Source organism: Anopheles coluzzii, chromosome 3, assembly GCF_943734685.1.
Source record: "Anopheles coluzzii chromosome 3, AcolN3, whole genome shotgun sequence".
Classification (NCBI taxonomy): Eukaryota; Metazoa; Arthropoda; class Insecta; order Diptera; family Culicidae; genus Anopheles; species Anopheles coluzzii.
The window spans coordinates 80,582,574-80,605,944 of NC_064671.1; the positions used below are offsets into that span (position 1 = coordinate 80,582,574).

At 43.5% G+C, this 23,371-nt stretch overlaps 1 protein-coding gene across 8 annotated transcripts in view; it reads left to right on the forward strand.

The window, feature by feature from the left end:
* The window catches only part of LOC120956004 (zinc finger protein 316), a 55,704-nt gene that overhangs the window by 23,833 nt on the left and 8,500 nt on the right, over positions 1 to 23,371 (forward strand). For 4 of the 8 annotated variants that reach the window (XM_040377328.2, XM_040377327.2, XM_049609533.1 and 1 more), the window contains exons 3-7: positions 5,483 to 5,521; positions 18,952 to 19,914; positions 20,070 to 21,039; positions 21,954 to 22,489; positions 22,578 to 22,682. In XM_040377328.2, coding sequence (XP_040233262.2) covers positions 19,444 to 19,914; positions 20,070 to 21,039; positions 21,954 to 22,489; positions 22,578 to 22,682 — 2,082 coding nt within the window. In that variant the 5' untranslated portion in view covers positions 5,483 to 5,521; positions 18,952 to 19,443. The remainder of the gene's footprint in view (positions 1 to 5,482; positions 5,522 to 18,951; positions 19,915 to 20,069; positions 21,040 to 21,953; positions 22,490 to 22,577; positions 22,683 to 23,371) is intronic. The other 4 variants (XM_040377332.2, XM_040377331.2, XM_040377330.2 and 1 more) reach the window with 4 other exon arrangements.

A 23,371-nucleotide genomic window follows, 5' to 3' on the forward strand; every position in this document is an offset into this window, starting at 1 on the left:
AGCTGACGGCGGTTTGTGGGTGGTCGAGAATTTTATATTCAGCTTATTTTTAATTATTCAGTTTCGAGTTCGAATTTAGTATTGAGAATATGTATTTTTAATCTGTTTTGCGTATTTTTTTTTTTGATATTTTCCATAATTCATCCTATTTGGTGTTACGCATTTTGTTAGCCTAATTACTATCATTTCCTTTAATTATTATTGTTTAATAATTAATTCTGATTTTATTATTATTCTTTATTCCTTTTTATTCTTTAAATGAATGAGCGTATTATACTGTTTTTATTACATTTCTTGCCTGTTCCAGTGATCTATTTCCTTAATTACTCGAATTTGTTACGAAGAAAACTCGAAAGTTTAGTAAATTTTATTCACATTGATTTAGTATTTCTAGATTTCGGTTCATTTTTCCCTTTTCCAAGTATCATTTGCTTGAAGCACACTTTGTAATGATTTTGTTTAATTTTCTTCAACTGTTTTACTTACTTTATTTGCGTTTCATTACCTTCTGAAACAACAAATACCTTTTAACTATTAACTTTGCTGTTGATTTTTTCATAATATGATTTCTATGATTTCTATATTCTGTTTGTTGTGGTGTCTGTCCACTTTGTATTGATTCGTTTCTTATCAAGAAGAAGTGTTCTATAGTTATTTATTCTTACATTGCCATTGTCAATTTTGTCTTCTTTTCCATACAATTCTTTTATTAATGCGTTACTTCTAAGCTGTTTTTCATTAATGTAGTTACTTTTTTGTAGAAAGACCTTGTTTAATTGTTTTTGTTTTTTTTTAATTATTCAACATGCACCAACTGTATTTTAAGTAATTTCTAATTGGTTTATTCTCATTTGAATAAATTTTTAAGGTTAAGGTTAAAGTTGAGGTTAGTGGTGTCAATGGAAAAGTTGATATTCTTATCAAATAAGTCATAGTTCATATTCATGTTTATTCTTCTTCTTCTTCTTTGGCTCAACAACCGATGTCGGTCAAGGCCTGCCTGTACCCACTAGTGGGCTTGGCTTTCAGTGACTAATTGATTCCCCTTCATAGCAGGATAGTCAGTCCTACGTATGGGGGCGCGGTCTATTTGGGGATTGAACCCATGACTGGCATGTTGTTAAGTCGTACGAGTTGACGACTGTACTACGAGACCGGCTTCATGTTTATATTTTAATTAATAAATGTATAATAATATTGTATGACATTTTGTACATATTTACCGAAGAGTATCACGTTTTAGAACGTTTGAGGTTTGAGAATGATAGTGCACGTGGCTTTGTTTGCTACCATACAACGAATAAATAATGTTCAGGTCATAAATTATTTGTAAAACATGTAGCAATATAACATACATGTTGCGTTCATAATTACTTTGGAAATGTTACTTGATTTTCCATAAGTTGATAAAATTATCAAATTTGGATTTGAATTCTATATTTATTTTCAGATAATTTACATGATTACAAATAAATAAGTAAAATAAAGATGTCCAATAGGTTATTCTCGAGCGTTGAACGTACACGCTTCCATCTCCTGTCTCAAATCAAGTGTGGAGCATCTAACGGACCTCACCTCACACGCCTGTAAAGCACAAGGTCACGCGCTTGCCGGTTTGTCAGTTTTCAGTGCGGCTGAATTTAGGATGGAAGGAAAAAAAAGGCCAACCAACCATCCCAGAATAGGCTAAAGCCTGGGCTGGGGTTTAGGCCACCCTGCCCACTGCTTCCGAGCCTAAACTTTACAGCAGCGCGAATTCACCACCATCACAAGTTAGTTGATTTTATGACACGAATTTAGTTCGAAAATTTTAGGAACTCTCCCTCGCTCTCTCACTGAAGGAGCGGTGAATGAGAAGAAGAAGAAGAAAAAACGTACCCACTTTACTTTACCCACTGCTCACGTGCACCCTGGGGTTGTGAGAGAAAAAATTGGAAATTGGACCAGCGCTAGGACCCGACCCCCGGCCACTAAACTGCAATGATAATGTACGAAACCTTTCTTGTCTTTTATGTTCATTATTTTTTTAGTTTCTTCAAAGCTTTTTCGACCAAGTAGCAGCCGAGGACTGTTTGTCTAACAGGTTTGTGTCCCTCTACCCCACCGGGAATGGGTAGTAACACGCTTGTCCTTGAGATAGAACACACATCGCCGTCGCCGGTCGCTAACAAGAAGCATTCCTTTATTTTGTTGCAACAATTTTTATTAAGCAAATTGTTAAAGAAACTCATCCACGCAAAACGGGACCAGGAGCCCAGATCGGCTCGGCAGTTGGAATTATATTTGTATTTTCGCACAAAAGTAGGAGAGAGAGAGATAAAACCAAAAAAAAGAAGAAGTCACAAAAAATCAGCCACAGAAAAAAAGCGCCCTACCACACCCAACCATTGCTAGGGCTAATAAAATAAAGGCAGCAAAGAAAAAAACAGAAGGGGGGGGGGGGGGGGGAAGAAGGTGAACATGGGAGCAAACCCCACTCCCACACACACGGACATTTTATCAACGTGAGTGCGTGTGCGAGAAAGGGAGAATCGGCAAACCCTCCCAGTCTCCATCGGGAAAAAAGGGCCTTTTACAGAGTTTTCCGAGTGCGTAGGTTGTGGAAACCAGTTGGCCCGGCTCGGTCTCCCCCCCCCCCTCCCCCGCCCTTCCGGCGAAAAAGGAGGACGAGACAGAGTTCAGCGGGGGGTGGAGATGAAGGATGTTGGAGCAATAAAATGCACCTAGCTAGCGTCGTCGTGGTCGTGGTGTGTGCGACCGGCCCTCCGATGTCTGGTTTGTGGTTGTGTGAGCGACGGCGGATGGATTTAACCGAAAATATAAAAAAGGGGGTGGAAAAAAAATGAGAGAGACTGAGAGTGAAAAACGAAAAAAAAATCACACAGGCACACATACAAACACCGAGAGCAAAAAGAGAGCCTGATCAAATCCAGCGTTGAAACATATGAAAAGTTTTATATAGGTTGGGCAGCAAAAAAAATCCCCCCGCCCAGCTACACCTCCCCATTTTTCTCCCCTCCCCAATGCAAGCAAATTTTTCGACCGATTCAAATAAGAGCTGCTTTACCGTCTATTAGTCTGGACGGACGATTAAATGAAAACTGTCAGCCAGTACAGAGGCCTACCCCGGTCTCGTCACACGCATATCCTCCACCTCCACGCCGCATTCGGGCCCTTTCGCATATACTCAACATAATGGAAGCGATCTGCTGGTGTGGGTGCTGCCGCTCGCTGGCCGTTCTTTGTGCTTCGACGCATTTGAATGTGCGAAAAAATTAATGCGAAAAAATTGCACACCATATTTTTATCTCTTTTCGGCCTGGACTGGGAAAAATACTCGAAGCACACACGCACACACACACATGCTAACGGTGGAAAATTTTATCGGAAAAGTCGCGGCCCAAGCGGTGGTGCTTTCGGATCGCGGCCGGTCATCGATTTATGTACATGCTGGATTTTGGGCCCTTTTTTCCGCCCGTTTTTTTTTTTTTTTGCTGACTCTTTCGCCTCTTTGGCCTCTCTTTCTCCACCCAATGATAATGGAAAATGCAGGAAAATTTGTGAAATATAATATTGTGGATGCAGTTTTTTTTTCTTTTTTGGGAATTTTCCATTGCGTGTGGAGCATGGCTCTTTTTCTCTTTCTCTCATGTTTGAAACCAAAAAAAAAAAACAGAGAAGTTGGTGTGAGTGAATTCTTTTTATTCCATCGCACTTACACTTACGCAGAAGTAGGATTTTTTTTGTTGATTGGGAATATTTTTTTAAAAGAATATATTTTAATCATTGACAGTAATGGACAGAAAAACTAAACGTGCGTGTGTATGTGTCGGCGATTTTCTCTTTGCAAATCCAGCTAGAAAAGCATCTTCATTATCTATTGGAGTTTTGAAAACTTGCCCAAAAATAAAAATAAAAGACAGCTACCATATTTGGAAAAATGTTTCGAGCTCACCAGGGTCGATCACCATCGTCACCTCAACCACCACCACCTTTCCCGTACGGCAATGTCCATTTGGATTCATCACATTACAGATTTTTTTTTTCTCTCTCTCTCCCTTTTCCGTCCATGCTTCAATGTAGATGTGTTTGGGGGAATTTTTTTCGCGCTCACAGCTCCATGCTCTCTGGCATGTTTTTTTTCTCTTCTCTCACTCTCTCATCCCCTCCCCGATTTCACACACAGACGCAGACACACGCTGACATTGAATTTTTTTTCGGAAAAACTCAATTCGGTGTGTGGTGAAAATTGGTTCGAGAAGCTCCTTCTTGGTGATCAGTTTGTGATTTAACTTGCGAAGTAGACAAAGGTTTGACCTGTCAAAAATTGAGAATTTTTAAAATTACTTCAAAATGGTTTGATGTTTGGTTCGTGTTTTGACCACGAATTGCCCACGAATAAAAGAAGGTCAATGCTTCGGGTGAACCACTTCCTTGTGAAGCTGCCAGTCCAGATGCGGCAGTTTCTTTTCTCCTTCCATGGCAGAAGCTTCCAAAAAAAGGAAAACTCCGAGAGTGTGGAATGAGAAATTTGCTAAATTTCGAAAAGAAAAATTTCCAGAGAGTCAGACCTTGAGTTACAGAGAGAGAGAAAGAGAGAGCGACTGGATGCACCTTTGTTGAAGGACTTTTTTTTGTTTCTCTCTATACAGCATAGCTGTTTTCCACCGCGCGGTACCACGGCAACGGTTCGCGAACACGCCAAAAACAACATTGCAGTTTTATTTTACCATTTTTTCGTGGCTCTGAGGAGAAGCGGATGGAAGGAGCTGTTTCCTCCATTTCTGTGTGTCAGTGTGTTGGTGCGCTAGGCTAGGGGAAAAATCGCGTCGATTTAGTAGAATAAAAAAGAATGCGCACTCCGTTTCGTTTTTTCCCCCAATATATGCAACATAAAAATTTGTGAGATAAAAAATCATACCACTCTCTCCATCTCTGTCACTCTTGTGGGTACAGTTTTATCGCCCCGTTTGGTGGCTGTCATCCTCAACACATTCCCGCGTGTCCCAGACCTTCGGACGCGCGGACAAGCAACGGAACGTTGCGCATGGCAAGGACGAAAAAATGCAACCTGCTCCCGGTCCCATCCTTCATCGAGCCCGCCTCACGCGGGCAATTGGCGAAAAAAAACGTTGGCATTTTTTTGGGGAGAACTCTGGGCCCAAAAAACAAAAGTCCAACTATGTGATCTGTCAATGAGTTACCGAAGCAAACGGTTCACTCACGGTATCGATGAGAGTGTGTTGCTTCCGATATATAATATGCTTTTATGGAGGAAAAAACCAAAGCGTACCCTTCCAGGTTTTATGTAAAAGCAGCTGCTGCAAAAGCAAAATCTGATCAAAGTAATTTTAACCTTTAACTCTATGTGCTTCCTATCCTCCCCCCTTTTTTCCCTGTATGCACATGTATGTATGTGTGTGTGTGTTTGCTACTAGTTAATGTGTTTAATGTTTTCCTCACTATTTTCGTTTCGTTGCAGATGACGATAAATAAATGCTACCGATAATAACGTGAAACGGTAAGTCTGGCTGTACGGCGCGAAGCCTCCAATTCCCCCCCCACGACACGTAATTGAAATGTTTTACAACACCATTGTTTTTTTTTTTTTTACATACGCTTATTAACTATTGAGTTTTACCCGCGTTTGATGCACCCCTTTGCGTCAAACGCCATTAACACCGCCGACTGGTTTGATTCAAGATTGTGTGTGTATGAGCACGACACGAAAGCAATTTTAATGAACATGTTGATTTAATGGATTTGATTTGGTAAAATAATTAAGCATTCGATTGGTTGGAGTGTTATTAAAATTGATGCAAAAACCCCCAATCTCAACCCCAAGTGCTGCTGTTTAGTTTGTTGTTTATCGCTCTTTAGCTCATTTGATCGGGACGGTCACGTGGTACAGTCGTCAACTCGTACGACTCGACAACATTCCCGTCATGGATGGGTTCAAACCCCGAATGGATTGTGCCTCCATACTACGTAGGACTGATTATCATGCTTATGGGTAAAACCAGTAAGATACTGAAAGTCAGTCAATCCAATTAGAATGAAACCTTTTATTAGAAGAAGTAGAAACCTTTTATCGTCAATGGTTGTTGTGCCAAAGAAGAAGAAGAAGAAGATGATGATTTGATAATAAATGTGGTCAATCAGTATTGGTGAGGGTCATCCTCATAAACACCTAAAATCTTTTTTTTATTCAGTAAAAACGGTAAAAAAAAAATATTGCTCATTGCAGGGTTTCCAACCATTTATTGGTTGTTTTTCGTATTTTTTTGGGGTTTCCTCATGATTTACTCATTGTTCCTTATATTTTTGGCTCATTCCCACAATTGATTGGTATCGTCCGGTTGGACATCAATACAATTGAACCAAAATGCTCTGGGTTACGCCGAATAATTGCTTTTTATTTTTAATTTTGGTGACGTCACAACCCGATAGAGATAAAGATAGGGTAGAATGATTTTTTAAAAAATGTAACATGTCTCAACCAAGTGAGCTTTGCTCCAATTTGGGCCAAAAAGTAAATAAAAAAAATAAATAAAGAAATAAATAAATCTTTGCAATAAACCAAAAAACGATGGGCTGCTAGCAAGAAAACTCGGGAATCAACCAAGAACCCTAAGAAATCCTGTAAAGGCTATAGTATGTCGGTACTTTGCCAAAGCTGCTTATGCTATTTCTAAAAACGTGTAACGATGTAAATTATTAGATATACACACAAACGACTGCAAACATTCAATTCTAAAAATCAAAAAGAAAAAAAAACAAAGATTCAAATGTTCTTACCCAAACTGCAACTGCAAACGACCCCAAAGGAACATGTGCCTTCCGAGCAACGCATACACATGCACATTGCTGCTGTGCATATAATTGCTCTGCCAACTTCAAACACGCCGATTAGCACGTGTGTGACCCGATATCAAAACAACAAACTCTCTCCCTACTAGCACACATTAGCTTTCCTTCGTTTGCCGGTTTTTGCCTTCGAATCGAACGTCTGCAGCTTGTTTTCTTTCAGCCACAAAAACCTCCCCCCCACTACTCGCGCCCAGCTCGGTGTGTTTCCCCTGCAAAACTTTACCATTTTTCCTCTCTGAGTGCTCGCCATATTTCCATGTGTGCAATACGCTCGCTCGCTCGCGATCTCACCGGCAATGTTTATCTTGGGGCCGTCTCAATAATTTTCTTACAAAAACACACACACACACACACAGACACTTTCGAGCTCGGTGCTCACGGGGCTCAACGTTTTTGGTTCCCTCCATCCTCAGGGTTTCTCTCGCACGCTCAGGCGACTGCTCTCGCTTTTCCGAGCCGATTCAAACGGAGGAAGTGGAACTCTTGTTCCTTTTCTTCCCCGCACATCATTTTCTTACTAATACAGTCTCTCTCTCTCTCTTTCCTTCGTCTGGTCACTCTTTTGCCTTCTGCTCTCGCACAGGCGCGTGTGTATCGCTTGAAAGTCGATGAAAAACACTGATCTTGGACAACGTGTTTTGCTAAACTTCGTGCGAAACTAAAAGCTGTCCTCGTGTTTTCCCCGTGTACGTATGTGTGTATGTGTGTGTGTGTGTGTTTGTTTTGTACGATGAGTCCAATTTTCCATATCGACTCCTGTGTTTTGTGTTGCCCATTGCCGCTCCGCTCGGGCTCTCGCTGCTAACGATTTATGGCAAAGTTTTCTCCCCGTTCGCGTTGCTCATCACAGCCGCTACACAATCTGATGTCTTCCCGCCCTTTGTTTCCTTGTGGAAGCGGGGTGGGGGCATGAAAGGCATCTATACTAATTCTCCACCGGGCGCCTTCCTCCCGGCCGGAATCAAACGGCGTGCCGTACACACCACGTGCTATTTCGCGGCGAGACACTGCGCGCCAGGGGTGCGGGTTTTGGGGGGCCCGCTCGAACAACAGCTGACGGCGCGACGTCTTTCACCTTCGTCGGGGTGTTTTTCCGAGTTCGCTGCGTGTAGCGTGAACCAAAACGAGAGGACGGGACGAGAGCACGCTTGTTGGCGTGTTGTGCTTTTGCGTCTCGAAGGGTAAGATATGGGACGCTACCGCACGCTGGGAAGCGGAAGAGAATGGTTTTGCCCAACCACCATCCACTGCTGCCCGGCTGTGTTTGTGCGCTGGTTCCCCCCCTCAACGATGCACTCTCCGTTTTTTTTTTCCGAAAACAAACGATGCACTTTCTTGCTGCGCCTCTGACACCTCTGTTTTATGCTGACCGTGGCGGGAAAGTGAAGCTTGTTTATAGTTTGTTTTGTTTTTTTTTTTTTTTGTTTGGGCCGTTGGAGCTTTTTGTGCACTTTGTGCATCATTGAGCTGGGGAGGGACACTCTTTTTGTGCGATTTGTTGTTTACACGCTGCATGTGCTCATCGGAAAATGCATCACATATTTTTAGAAAAGAAGTGTGTTTATGGGTGAGCGTGTATTTGTTAGGTTGAAAGGGATTGTTTTCTTTATCAGTAGAAGTTTGTAAGTGAGCATTGTCGTATCTATCTCGGCATCTTTTCTCTTTGAATAAAGTAGCATTATTAATTTAAATTTAATACCAACGTGTTCATACAAAAGAAGTTTTATAATTTCAATCATTTCATATGGATGGATCATAAGGATACTAAAATGTGGAACATAAATCATATGAAATTAACAAAGCGAATTTTTCACACTTGTAACTTAACTGTACGCTTCCGCTTCCTTGTGAATTTTCATTTCATGGTTTAGATACCCTTCATAGCTGTAAGTTTAAAACAATTAAATTTACAGTGCAAAAATACCTGTACCTTCAGAATCTGATCACTTAAAAAAAGTCTGTAAAACGATTAACATATAACAATTGTCATATGAAAATGATTTCGGTCTCAAACGAAATGTATTCTATTGACATTTAATTGGGGAAAAAATAATAATGAAATGTTAATGTACAGATGAAAGCAACGACCTTCGATGCCTTTCATTAGATTCCGCACAACCGATATATCATCTTAGCTAACTTTAGTATGTAATTTGTAAAAGCCTTTTAGTAGTGTTCTCTGTTGTGTTTCAATTTTCGTTGAATAATTGCCAACTATTTTATATTTGGCCAAAATTCAGGACAGTTGTAATGCGATATTTAATTGTACTATTTTAACACATATAAAACGGCAGGTGGTTCTTTGCATAGCCATTTGGTCTAAGTCTAAGTCTAAGTCTAAGCAATAGATTATGGATTTTTTATTTATGTTCTTTTGTATTTTTTTATTGATTTATTTTCTTATTTATTTCTCAACGGGACATTCCGCCATGACTGTATTTATTTTTTATACAGGAATTATTTATTATTACAGAAGTTTGAGCTTAATCTTTCATTGGTTATGCAAGCCCGTGCTTTGCGCCTTCACCTGCCAATTATTTGTCTTTCCTTCAATTTGCCAGCAATAGTTTTAGGCCACCAAAATAGTATTCATATTTGTTGGAGACATTGAATCATGCTTTGGCAGTTGGTTTTCGATTTTTCGCTTCCTGGACCATGTTGGACCTTTCTAGAAACTGTGCAACATTTTTTATCAACACTATAATTCTATTATTTATAACTATTGAACACAAGCACGTAAAATTTGTTGCTCTTTTTTATAGTGTACTCCAATACCTTAAAAAATATGAAAAAGCTTTATATAGCATCACTGGTGACACTATTAAACATAAAACTAGGTAGCCAAATTATATCTAAACTTTTCTGCATTGTGTTGACCTTTAAACTCAGACATAATTTCTTTAGTTTATTGAAGTGAGATCACTTTACACGTACACTTTTACAGTGCACACACTTTTAATTTAATTTAAAAAAAAAATATTTTATGAACACTGAAATCTCAACGTACCAGGCGCCTCCATTACGCGTTGAATTGTCAAATGTCAAGGTGCTGTACAGTGTTTCAGTGCACTCGAAGCGTGGGAATCGATTTGTACAACAAAAAAACGTACAGCTTCACCACTGCTTATTTGCAATTTTACTATTTTACCCCCTTGGATTTTGTTGTCATTTGCACCGTGCACAAAAACCTGCCGTTCCTTGAAATCGTTCCCACGCGCGTACATTTTTATCACAACAAGCCTGACACCTTTCAAAGGGCACAGAGAGAAAACGAAAAAAAAATCACACACACACACACACACACACACACACACACACACACACACACACACACACACACACACTGATGCCAAAAGCTCATGATCGATTGCACGATAAAACAATTAATCACACCCAGCGGTCCTGACAGAGCTGCTGGCAAGTATGATGCATTATTTTCGGACTCAGCGCTTTTGATCCGTGGCTGCGAGGACACAAAAGGGGGGGGGGGGCATTTTTGACCACATGGTATCATTTGCAATGAATGCTTGCGTACTGGAGAGGGAGGGATGGGGTGTAAGAAGAAAAAAAATCATCGAACATTGACCGAAAAGCGCTTCATTAATGTTTAACAAATCGGCGCGATCGGTAGATCGATCAGCTTACTTTGCGTGCAAAAGGATCGCGACGACAGTTGGCCGTGCGTTTTTATTTTCAATAAAACCTTTCACTTTTGTACAGTTTCCATGGTGACTGCTGCATTCCTTGTAGCGCAAAGGTTTTTCAGCCAGCCCCGGGGCTCTGTAAGTACCAATTTGTGAGCGTTTGGCTTTTATTATTTGTTCCTCCCTACCAGGAGAGGGTTATTATATTGGCCAAAAATGGAACAGCAGCACTCCGGAGCAAAGAGTGGCGATGCAATGTCATTTCCTTCGGCAAAGCGCACATCCTATGCACACATGCTCACACCTTTGCAACGCCCGAATTTCGTAGTTATTGAATTTTAATTACACTCGACGCTATTTTTCGCTCCCGCTTGGTTTCATGCTGCGTTTGCTTTTTTTCTTCATCCGCCCGGTGCGTTTCCCTTGATTTCATTTAGTGGCGATGCAAAGGATGCTGCAATTGCATCCTCGAAAAATGGCTATAAAAAACATCAAATTTTTGGCCCCCGCTTCTGGCCACAAGCAGAAGCCATTTTGGGTGGGGGATGGGGATGGAGCATTTTTTTTTCTGTGTGGCATAAGAGAGCCTATAAGAGCCGTGGGGGATTGACGAGGCGGGCAGCACAAATTGGATTTTCACATCACTTCCCCCATTTTTTTATTATTTTTTTTTGCTGTTGACCCCATTGCCCTTCGTGCGTCCAGCCACTCGTTCTGACGTGTGGTCATTTCGGGTCTGTGGGCGTCAAAATTTTATTTTTCACGTTTCCACATGACGCGCTTCGATTGGGCTGGCCGTTCGGAGCAGCTTTTTTTTTTTTGTTTTGGCTCGTTGCGGACTTTTCATCCATCAACAAAAAGGCACCCAGGGAGTGCACAGGTAAGGGGTTGGCAATCATGCACCGAGCAAAAAGGAAAACACGATGGTTTAACGAAGAGAGAGAAAGAAAGAGACTGAAAAAAACATCGAGCGTAGAAGCGCCATCGAAATGTATTTATTTTCCGTCTGACTGCAGTTTCGTCGATTGTTAACATTTTTAATTATTGCACCAAATGAATAATTACAGCGCGCGGGCACAATTATTTCCCTTTTGACGTACGCGTATGTGTCTGTGTGTGTGTGTGCTCGTGTTTTATTTTTATTGTACACCGAAATCAGAATCGCCAACGGGGAATTTCGCATCCCCAGTAGCATGAAACAGTAGAGCAGTTCTTTTGTCACCTTTTTTGAGGTGTGCAATTTCCCCCACTTTCTCCATTCGCTCGAGGTCGTCCTGTGACGATGGGTAGATATGTGTGTTTCACTAACGACGTTGCCCTTTGCCAAGGGCGCAAAAAAGAAGAAAAAGATCAGAAAAATGTTGATTGAACAACGAAAAAAAACGTACTTTTAATTGCACACAAATGAAACTGCAATTGAAAATGTACTATCTACTGGCAGAAATGCTACAGAACAGTGTGGTAAAAATAGTAAATAGCAAAACAAAAAGAGTTGTACCGCCAATTTTAACGCTAATTAATGCAACAGTCTCTGGTGAGACATTATTGATTGGGCCGTACATTTAAGGGTTAAATTTGTTGCCCGAAACAATCGAATTTAGCATGAACGTTTAATTGAGTGATTTACTTTGTCACTACAGCTGCACCTTTTCATGCCAAATTGGAAGTAAAATAGGTGCTACCATACACCTGATAGAATGTAACAAAAACATTTCGTTTGATTTAATCCGTAGGATCATTATTTGGCAGGAATAATCGAATTCATTATTTTGGCGCCTAAAGCTATGCAAATATTTCTTTGCGATGTTATTTCCAAATTTCTAACTGGAGCTTTAAAACGCGAATTTTGTCGCAATGTTTTCAAATATGACATTCTGTATGAACCTATTTTTTAGGTTATGCAAAAAAAATCTGTTGCTTCATTTAAACTTGGAGGAAAAAAGGTATAAAATTTCTTTCAGCATCGCCTTACAGTTTAGTACCTTGATTTTATATCAAAAATGTTGAATTATGTATAATGTAGTGATGTTAATTAGTTAGTTACACGAACTGTTAATGTTAGTTACACGAATATATCTATATCTACCCAAAGGAATGAGCTGGTAAGATATATAAATTGTGATCATCATTGTAAACTGCGTAAGAGAATGGTTTGCATACATTTAGGCGTAGATTGCACAGTTATAAGTATTACTCGCAAAGTAATGTGTCTACATTTAGGCGTGCCGTAATCAGAAAAACACTACTAATGGAAAATATTTGAAGAATTTAAATATTACTCGAACTATTTGATAATGCAATAAAACTAATTATTCGCATTGTGACAGCTTAAACAAACAAAAAATCATAGCATGCTCCTCCAGTTCCATACGCCGAAAGCTATGCAATCAGTGTGATGCGTTATTACAGCACTAAACATGATGAATCCTGCCTTTCAGCACCATTTTGATTCCATGTGAAAAAGGTGTGGACGGTTAAAAATGCTTTCCCCCGTTTCCTTCCATATAGCTCCATCGCAATCGCTTCACTACGCTCCAAATGTCACTCATCGTTTTGGCGGCGTCTGTTCGGTCATATACACGCTATGACACCCCCACCCAGGCTCACACACAGATCAATCTCACATCAACAAGCATACACACACAAGGATGAGGATTTTTCGAAACTGAGATTTTTCCTCGCCTCTCTTCCCTTTCCCATCCGCTGGCTTCTGTTGACAGGACGGGCACATTTAATATTTATTTCAATGCAGCGTTGGTGCATTTTTTGGGTATAGGCATTTCTTGTCCCGCTCTCTCTCTCTCTCTCTCTCTTCTCCGAACAAAACGGGCGAGTCCAAACCAGCGCCGTCCAGACCATTGTTTGTTTCGGCATTCTTCTCTGGCAGCATCCATCCGCCCCTCATCCATTAACGCACAACAATGGAGAGCATTCGATAATTAACAACACACCGCGCTGAGACTCGTTCGCTATTGTCGCAAATGCACAAACACGGGAACAAAAAGGAAGGACAAAAAAAAAGTCCAACCAGCTTGTTTTATTATGCATTCGTCTGTTTTTATTATCACTCTGATTATCCTTGTTTCTTTTTTTGTTTTTTTTTGCTTTTGGTTCGTATTCAGTAGCCTTGCTTTCTTCTGCCTTCCTTTTGGCCGTTGGTTTGGGCGGCGTGGTGGCGCAAGGCGAAAGTCTATTGTTTTATGTACCACCTCTCATGTGCAGGCCTCTCTACCCTGTTGCTCCATACGCTTCGAACGTGCATTTTGTGCGTCCCATTGGTTCCCGGTCGCTGAATGTAAACAATAAATATTTGAGTTGCACATGCGTGGTGCATGCGGGTCTCGCCCGCGTCCCACCATCCCCACACAGAGTGCGTTTGAATCTCGGCACCGGTGCCGATGCATTGCGATGCAAGTTAAATTGGTTGATGCGCTCGGTTTTGTGCCTCTCTTTGCTTCATGCCATTCGAAAAGGTGCATTTATTTATTATCGAAAAATTGCATATCACAGTTCAGTTCTTCTTTTTTTATGCCACTGCAACCTTATACATTCTTCTGGCAGCATCCACGGGAAATGCATGCATTTGTGCCGTTCGATTTTCCGCGGGAAGCTCGACACTCTTTCCATCGAGCGAGAGGCTAGCATCACAATTTTTGCATTGGTGAGAGAAAATAGCAAAAAAAGAGAGAGAATGACTAGGCAAATGTAAAAAAAAGCTGCAACTCTGCTGGAATAAAACATCTCACACCAGTCACCTCCATGACCATGTGGAAGTGAAATTTAAAATCCTGCCAAAAAGAGGAATATAATGCACACACACACACACCCATCTGCGGGAATAGTATATTGAACGATTGCGCACGTGCAAAAGTGTCCTTTTATTGAGACCTAACTCCTGGAGCGGAAATCCCTTCGTGTTAGAGGATTTGGGGGAGGGAGAAAGCGGGTTTTTTTTAAAATGCTCATCATCAAACAACTGGCGTCCCAACGGCTTTTGGCATTGCATTTTTACGACCGAACTTTAAATTGAGTCGCTTGGGTGTTATTCATTGTGTACTTTCATCGAGCTACGGTTGATTTACTGACAGGGCGAATCTTTCGCCGGGAAAGCTACAGTGGCATGGAACAGTGCAGAATATATTTGATACATCCTAGATGAATGATTGTATGATTGTAAAACAAAATAGAAAAAAAAAACACTTTTCGTTAAGGGTTCATCAGTCATGCTTTCATTTTTGGTTTGGAAAAAAACACTTGCAGTTGCAATACATCAGGTTAAACGATAATTCGGAACGATTTGTCGTACGTATTGCATACATCTAGGGTAGGATTTTGTATCATTTGGTTAATAGGCGCATTGTAGGATTGAGCAGATCTTGAGAACGTAGGTCTTAACAGCTCACGTGTCCTGAGAGGTCGTTCAGGAGCATAAAGATTCAGCTTTTCTAGCAGGTAGGGAAAGTCTATGTCCCCGCTGATTAAGTTCGCGACTAAAGTAGCTTCTAATGCCTGACGTCTATGTTCTAAAGTTTGCAGACCAAGAAGCATGCACCGTGACAGGTAATCTAATTGTTGTGATGAAGCCCATCGTAATCGTTGTGTTCTGAAGAATCTTTTTTGTATGCTTTCTATCCTAGCCGTCCACACGTGACAGTATGGGGAGAAAAGAACTGAGTTAGACTCTAGGATGGAACGTACTAATGCGGAATATAAAGCTTTCCGGCATATTGGATCTTTTATCTCAAGAGTTTGCCTGATTACAAATCCTAACATCCTATTGGCCTTGGAAATTATATGATGGTAATGCTCGCGAAAGGATAGTGATGAATCAAGGATTCAAGACCAAGATCCCTGACTAATGACTCGCGAGACTACTTGTAACTGTATAATGAGTAACAAAAGTTTAAAGGGTTTTTTTTCCTGCTGAATGTAATCGCGCTGCATTTATCCACACAGAGGCTTAGTTGGTTTGCCAAACGCCAATTCCTGAATAGGTTGAGATTGTTCTGGACCGCGAAACAATCATCAATTGATCTGAAAGCTGAAAAAAGTTTAATGTCATCAGCATAAAGAAGTACAGAATGTTTTGGGAGAGTAAGAGTCACGTCGTTTATGTAGAGTGTAAATAATAGCGGTCCCAAGTTGGAACTCCTGAAGTATTTGTGAATGGTTGCGAAAAGATGAATTGGTCATGATAATCATGTATCATTGAAAATCCCAGTCCAACATATCTTTTGGTCTTTTATCCTACTAAGCTTTTGCAAGGATTTCCCAAAAATCATTAAATTCATTTCACTATTCATCTACTAAAATAAATTGGGAAACAACTAAGCGTAATCCTGTATACAAGCCTTTTTAAATAATTATTTGAACAAACTATCGAAATGCTATTTATTATACTTCATGCCATTTAATCAGGCTCATCAGATGAATTAGAGCTAGGTAGCTGGATAGCTAATCTACGACTTGGCTGTCACGAGTGGTCTTTACAGGAGCCGAATCGTACTGAATCGTCCCAACTTAATGACAATGAAAGCCGTGTGTTTCTTCATTCACCTTTGTTTACATAGCATACTGGACGTTATACTACAGTGCAACACTACTATTACACACCTGACCCTTGTGAATTTTTACAATCATTTTGCCAAACAGCGTTGTCATTTTGATTATGATAGAAACGAACAGTATCATCATATGTCTTTTCTATGCTTTGTAATATGCTATTTATTTGAGCTTTAATTAAGCTCTCTTTTATTCCGACTGGCGTTTGAATGAAGAGGAGCTTATTTGCTCATGGTTATTTTATTGGCTTCAGCTTCATAAGCGATTTGGTGGTATTTGATATGTCTGGCCTGCAAAGTGTTTAGGCAGGTAGATCCTGGACGATTGCTTCAGAACTTACGCAAATATCACTATACAAATTCCTGATCAGTTCCAGGGTCATTATGGGTTTATGATCAGTTCCAGGATCGTTAATGGTTCATGATAAATTCCAGGACAGGTTTAGGTTCATGATCGGTTCCAGGAACGGTATGAGTTCATGATCAGTTCCTGAGCCGGTATCGGTGCATGTTTGGTTCCAGGATCGATATGGATTCATCTTCGGTTCCAGAAAAGGTATGGATTCATGATCAGTTCCAGGACCGGTATGGGTTCATGATGGGTTCCAGGACGGTTATGGATTTATGATCGGTTCCAGCATCAGAATAGGTTCATGATCGGTTTATGGATCGGTATGACCAGTAATGTCTACTGGACTGGCATTAGGTCTTGTGCAGTTTTGAACCAGAATAGGTAATTGGATGGTTGTCAGGACTAGATTGGGTTTGGTTTTAGTGTTAGGTCTCTTAAGAGGTCATCATGAGTACCTCATTTTAATTAAGTTCTGAGGCCATTTATTTCGGTGTACCTTGTATAGTCAATGGGAACTTTGAAATTTAGCTGAGTAGCCATGCACAGTAAATGCTACTGAATGTTATGGATGGGGTACTTGTCTTGTATAATCACTAGATCTAGTTTAACTTCTAACATTCATGAAAGTTTTCAAATATTGTACGCGACTGTAATGGTTTACTAGAACAACGAACTGTTACATGTTACTGTGAGCAAGAAAAAGCGCAACGATACCAACCATTCATAAACGCACCTACTGCCAAAACAGTCGTTTAGTTTGCCATCAACTCGGTAACAAATTACCTTTTTTTGTAAACATCCTTCCCAACGTTGTGCCTCCCAAAAGGCCAACCGGAACCGGAGCTTCCCCGGAACACTGGTGGGACCAAAACCAAGGTGGAAAACGATCACACCCGCTGGCTGGCTCTAGCCTTTTGCTCCTTTTGTGTGAGTGCCTTGAGATCTCTCCGTTCCGGTGTTTGACAACACCGCGGCCACACAGCGCGGGTGTTATTGTTATTGCAGCTGCAGTTAGTGCATCGTATATTTTTGTTATATTTTTGCCACCACTCCTGCTTCTCTTTTCCAGTAACGGTGGCTGACAAAAAAAACAATACACTCACGCACACACACACACACACTTTGTGCTGTCCCTTTCGCTGGCACCGGAAACGTGTGGAAAGAGCAAAATATAGCACACATAGGAAAGAAAACTGTTTGGCGGCTTGCGCAAACGTTTGAAAGAAACGCCGCTGGCAAGGGTAAAAGAAGAAGTAAGAACATGAAGGCCAAAAGGGAGGGGGGGAAGGCCAGTGCAGTTTGTGCAATAGGCACGGCAGCTACAAGTTTCTTCGCACTGCAGTTTTCCAATTTTTTAACTATACACACACGCAAGAGAAAAAAATAGTGTTATTTCTCAACCGTCAAACATTCGCACGCACGTCCCTTGAATGGGGCGCGGGAAAATGGACACCTTGCTTGCGAATGGCTTTTCTTAGAGCAAACAAAAAAATAATTACAAAATACAAAATTATTTTCAATTCTTTTTAATACTTACTGTCTGTGTTTGCAACTGGGCGTGTAGGGCCGCCGATTTTCTCACCAAAGTTCGCCCCCAAAAAGCAGTCACTAAAAACCCAAAAAATTGGCTAACGGTTGTGCCACCTTTTTGCACAAAACGATCAAGAAGAAGCTTTTTTTTAAACATATATATATTGCACACACCACTCAATTGCACTAAACTGGCACGTCTCCTGTCCCCTGCCTGGAGCAGCCCGCTTTATTTGCCGTTGAATGGACCCAACAAACAAAAAAACCGCGTCCCCGACGCAGCGGTCAGCGGTTTTGTTTAATCGGCTCGTGGTTCGTGGTGTTTGTTCCCGATTTTTAAGACACTGCACTGTTAATGCAGTGTACGCAGAAACGGTAGCCGCAGAAACTTGGCGGCTTTCGCAACGCAACGCCTCCTTCCATCACTAGCTGCTGCGCGCGCTACCTTGGGGACGGGTAAGTGTGCATCAGAAATGCACAAATACCGAGGAAAACCCGTGCCTGGGTGGAATCGAGCTTGCCGAAGCTTTCTTTACGATCTTCCACCATTCATGGATAAATGGTGGTTGAGGTTTTTTGTTTTGTTTTTGGTTTCTTGTTGCATTTGTATCAACAAACAAGCAGCGAGCGTCGCCTGTCGCCTGTCGCCGCCTCTAGAGCGACACTAAGCGCTATTGGGAAACGCACGTTGCGACAGTAGCGGCGTTTACGTTGCACGATTCGGTTCCTAGAAACGACGTGCCACAGATAGCAGGCAGACACTATCGGGTTTTTAGTGCACCGGTTTTACCTACACCACCAACGGTACGTGTTTTACACATTCTTGAAATCATCCAGAGTGCGCGCTCCACGAACTCTCTTCAGCAGATATTTGCACCATTTGCTGTTGTTTTGTTGTTTTCTTTTATTTTTGTATCGCATCAACAAGTATTATTGGTTAAGCTAAATGTTGTTTTCTTTTCTTTTTTTTCTTTTGTTTGTATTTTTGTTTTAGTTGGTCGTTATAGAGCGAGCGGCAGCGAGTTACCAGAGTACCAGAAGAAGGGAGAACACACAATCATTTTGGTTTTTCTTTCGTTGCCTCCTTTACAGACTACACTCAGCTCGATCGTTTCGAGAATCAAACAAAAAATACATAACAAAAAAACAGTAAAAAACAGAAGTAGAAAGAAAAGCTAGAACAGAACTTGCTTTCCTTCCCTCACCCCATTCCGAACCAGGCCTGGAACCGTTATTCAACAGGAATGGCTCGCATGAACTAGACCTAGCGGCTTGGTTCCCCGGTTTACTGGCAGCGCCTTCACCGACCCTGGTAAAGCGAAACGGAAGGAAGAACTCCCCAAGAGGCGGACATAAACGCTTGCAAAAGAGAGACAGAGAGCTGCAATAAACGTTCAACACAAACAGTTGAAGCGAGAGAGAGAGAAAGAGAAAAAAAGGAAGGCTTTCCAATACACTGCCCGGAGGTGAGCCGACCCCCAAAACGATGGCGATCAACTTCTCGGCCTCGTTCGCGGCCTGCCTGGCGGCCGGGCTGAAGGTGCCGCGCCAGATCATGTACTGCATCTCGCAGGATACGGCCCCGTACGTGCTGTACAAGGATTCGCAGGAAGCGGCCGAGCGGGGGGCGGCCGCCGCCGCCGCCGTCCAGTGGGGCAATGCCGAGGGCCAGGCCATCTACCAGCAGAACGCGCAGAATCATCTGCAGGCGCACATGAACGGGGCGGCGACGCAGCAGCAGCTGGTGGCCGCGGCTGCCGCTGCCGCCGCTCAGCACCATCACCAGCAGCAGCAGCAGCATCACCAGCAGCAGCAGACATCCGCCAATCACAGTCCGCCGAATCAGGACAATAGGCCACAGCAACCGGGTGAACAAGCGAATGGTCATCTACACAGCCCGGCCACTAGTCCGTATCCTGCGAATAACGGTCCAGACATTGAGGAAGATTTGATCAAGGTACATTTGAGTCGCGGCGCGCGCTAGAACGCGGGTGGTGCGAAAACCGCGAGCGAACCGGCGAAACGACTCTGCTCCGCCTTGTTTTAGTGTTCTGCGCTATACCTAATGGATCTCTCTCTCTCTCTCTGCTTTAATCCTCTTTTCCCACCCAGGTACAAAGCATGCAACAAGCCGTTCAGCACCAGCAGCAGAACGGGCAGCAACAGTTGGTCCAGCAGCAGCAGCAACAGCAAGGTGGCAACAACTCCTCCGGCAATCATCCGAACGATCCGAACCAGCAGGGCAATCCATCGGCTCCCGGCTCCGGTGGTGGCGGTGGTGGTGGCGGCGGTGGCGGACCACCAGGACCGCCCGGGTGCTTCGGGAACGAGGCCGCCTCCCAGGCCGAGCTGAACTACTACGCGCAGCGGCATCACGCCGCCGGTCCGCAGGGCGCGATGCTACCGCCGCCCGGCTTTGCGCCACTGCACCACTATCTCAACCAGAAGGGCGTCCTGCCGGTGGGCATGCCGGCCGGGCTCGACCAGTCCGGGGCGCTCGAGCAGTACGGCATGCCGGACCTGCTGCACGGCGGCGCAAACGCTCCCGGGAACGCTCCCGGTGCGCCCGGAGCAGCCGGCAACCAACAGCAGCAGCAGCAGCAGCAGCAGCAACAGCAGCAACTCCACCATTCACCCACCAACGGTGGTGTCGCTCCGAACGGTAATGCCGGCGCTGGCAGCACCACTGCCGGCGGCGGCGGCACTACCGGCGGCCACGCCAAGTCGAGCAAAAACTCCGACCTGCGGCTGTTCAAGTGTTTGACGTGCGGGAAGGACTTCAAGCAGAAGAGCACGCTGCTGCAGCACGAGCGCATCCACACGGACTCGCGCCCGTACGGCTGCCCCGAGTGCGGCAAGCGCTTCCGCCAGCAGTCCCACCTGACGCAGCACCTGCGGATACACGCGAACGAGAAGCCGTTCAGCTGCGCGTACTGTCCGCGCAGCTTCCGGCAGCGGGCGATCCTGAACCAGCACGTCCGCATTCACTCAGGTGATAAGCCGTTCGGCTGCCCGTATCCGGAGTGTGGCAAAAAGTTCCGACAAAAGGCCATACTGAACCAACATGTGCGCACCCATCAAGGCGAGCGATCGATTTTTTTTTTCTCGTGACGATTTTACTATCTATATTACTTAGTTAATCTTAATTATGCACTCTGTCTCTCTCTCTTGCTTTCTCTCTCTTCCTTCCTCAATGTCATAGACACATATTTACACTATCACAAATCCACACACATAGACACAATCCCACATTTCCCTCCCGGTTTTTTGGGATATCCAGTGTTCCTCCAGTTCCCAACCTTGTTACTAACCTTGCTCATCATCTTCATCCTCCTCTCTCTGTCCCTCTCTCTATCTCTCTCTATTGTGCGCTTTGGTGGCATCTTGTGTGGATGTCTTTGAAATCCTCGCCTCGGTGGGCGGCCATTTCCTAAGCCTTGCCGTTGGTTGTCTGGCTGTCTGGGTGCGAATTCGGGAGGTAGAAGCACATCTAGCCTTGAAGTTGAAGTGCGACATTTTTTTCCGATTAAAGATGCGCCAGGGATGCGCACCACGTCCCAGAGTTCGTCCAGAGCCAAACAGTCAACAGCTGCACACTCCTGCTATCTCACTAACATTCCTTCTACATCCTGTTGTGGCTTTTTGAAATGTGTTGTAGTGCTAGGCGTTTGCTTTTCCCGTACTTCCAAGCATGTATTACTCCAAAACCCATTCCCGACAAGCACCTGCTTCACACGGAACGAGTCGCTGCCGCAAAAACAAAACAAAAAAAAGCCATGCTCAAAATTCACCACTGCACTCGTCACACGATGGACGACCGTTTCGTATCATTGGTTCGATAGATAGATGCCGACTTCACTGTCGGAGCACATGTTGCGTTTGTTGGCTACTCGTACCCGTACTCTGTTAGACTAGACACAAAACACGGCTCACGCGGCAAATCGGTCGATCTTTCACGGGTGTCGTTTCTCGTTTCTTGCTCTCCCTCCCAAACAGATGTGTCTCCGCATTTGATCTTCAAGAACGGTCCGCATGCGACGCTCTGGCCCCAGGACGTGCCGTACCCGCCCGAGCTGGAGAACGCCCAGCCGAAGGACGAGCAAGCGTTCGGCGACGAGGCGTCCCAGGGCGGCGGCGAGTCGCGCGGCTGCTTCTCGCCCGACAACTATCCGGCCTACTTCAAGGACGGCAAGGGCGTGAATCACTCCATCTTCGGCAACAATCTGCAGTATCTGAACAAGGCGACGGGCGGCAAGGCGATGCTGCCGGACGTGATCCAGCACGGCCGGTCGGCCGGTATGCCGCTGTACGTGCGCTGCCCGATCTGCCAGAAGGAGTTCAAGCAGAAGAGCACGCTGCTGCAGCACGGCTGCATACACATCGAGTCCCGGCCGTACCCGTGCCCGGAGTGTGGCAAGCGCTTCCGGCAGCAGTCCCACCTGACGCAGCACCTGCGCATCCACACGAACGAGAAGCCGTTCGGGTGCATGTACTGTCCGCGGTTCTTCCGGCAGCGCACGATCCTGAATCAGGTATGGGGGGAGAATTTGGGATTGTAGGGCCCCAGTCCAAGTGTAGTTTGGATTACTAATGTCTTTTCTTTTTCTTTTTCTTGAATAGCACATTCGTATACATACGGGCGAGAAACCGTACCGGTGTGGACAGTGCGGCAAAGACTTCCGGCAGAAGGCCATCCTCGATCAGCACACCCGGACGCACCAGGTAGTTGTAAAATTTAGATTTCAGTTCTACAGGGTCCATCATATCAGAGTGGTACTGTTGAGAGATAGCCCTTCTCTATGGAGTCATTCTAGTGTGGAGCTTAAATCCATAATGTCACACAAACAAACTTTGGAGGACATAGGATATCAGTATCATATTAATGACTTTGACTTTACTGTGGATACTGATGATCCTCTTTTCTTACGCGCAATGATCTATTGATAGATTATAGCTATCTAACATACTTCTTCTACTTCTTTGGCGCAACAACCGTTGTCGGTCAAAGCCAGATTTTACCACTAATGGACTTGGTTGTCAGTGCCTTATTGATAACTCTGAGCAAGATCTCCAGTTCAGTTTAAATAGTCTTTGACCCAGCCCTATTCTAGTAACTTCTTAGTTAGGTATCTGACTACAATTGTATCTCACTAATTTGAAAAATTGACCACCACTCGTCGCCGAAAGGCACTCTTTAACCCCTAGATAGACTCGGCTCATGGATCGATGAAGACTGCAGCTAAATGCGCGTCATAATGTGAACTGCAGGACACTTATTGCTTCTCTACTATGATGGTCCCATCATATTTTCTCCGTTTTCGTTCTTGACACCTTAATTTAGGTCTTGCGCCTACTTTTTGTTCTTGTAGACGGGTTGATAAGTTCTTTACGGGCTCAGTAGTCTCATTCCATGC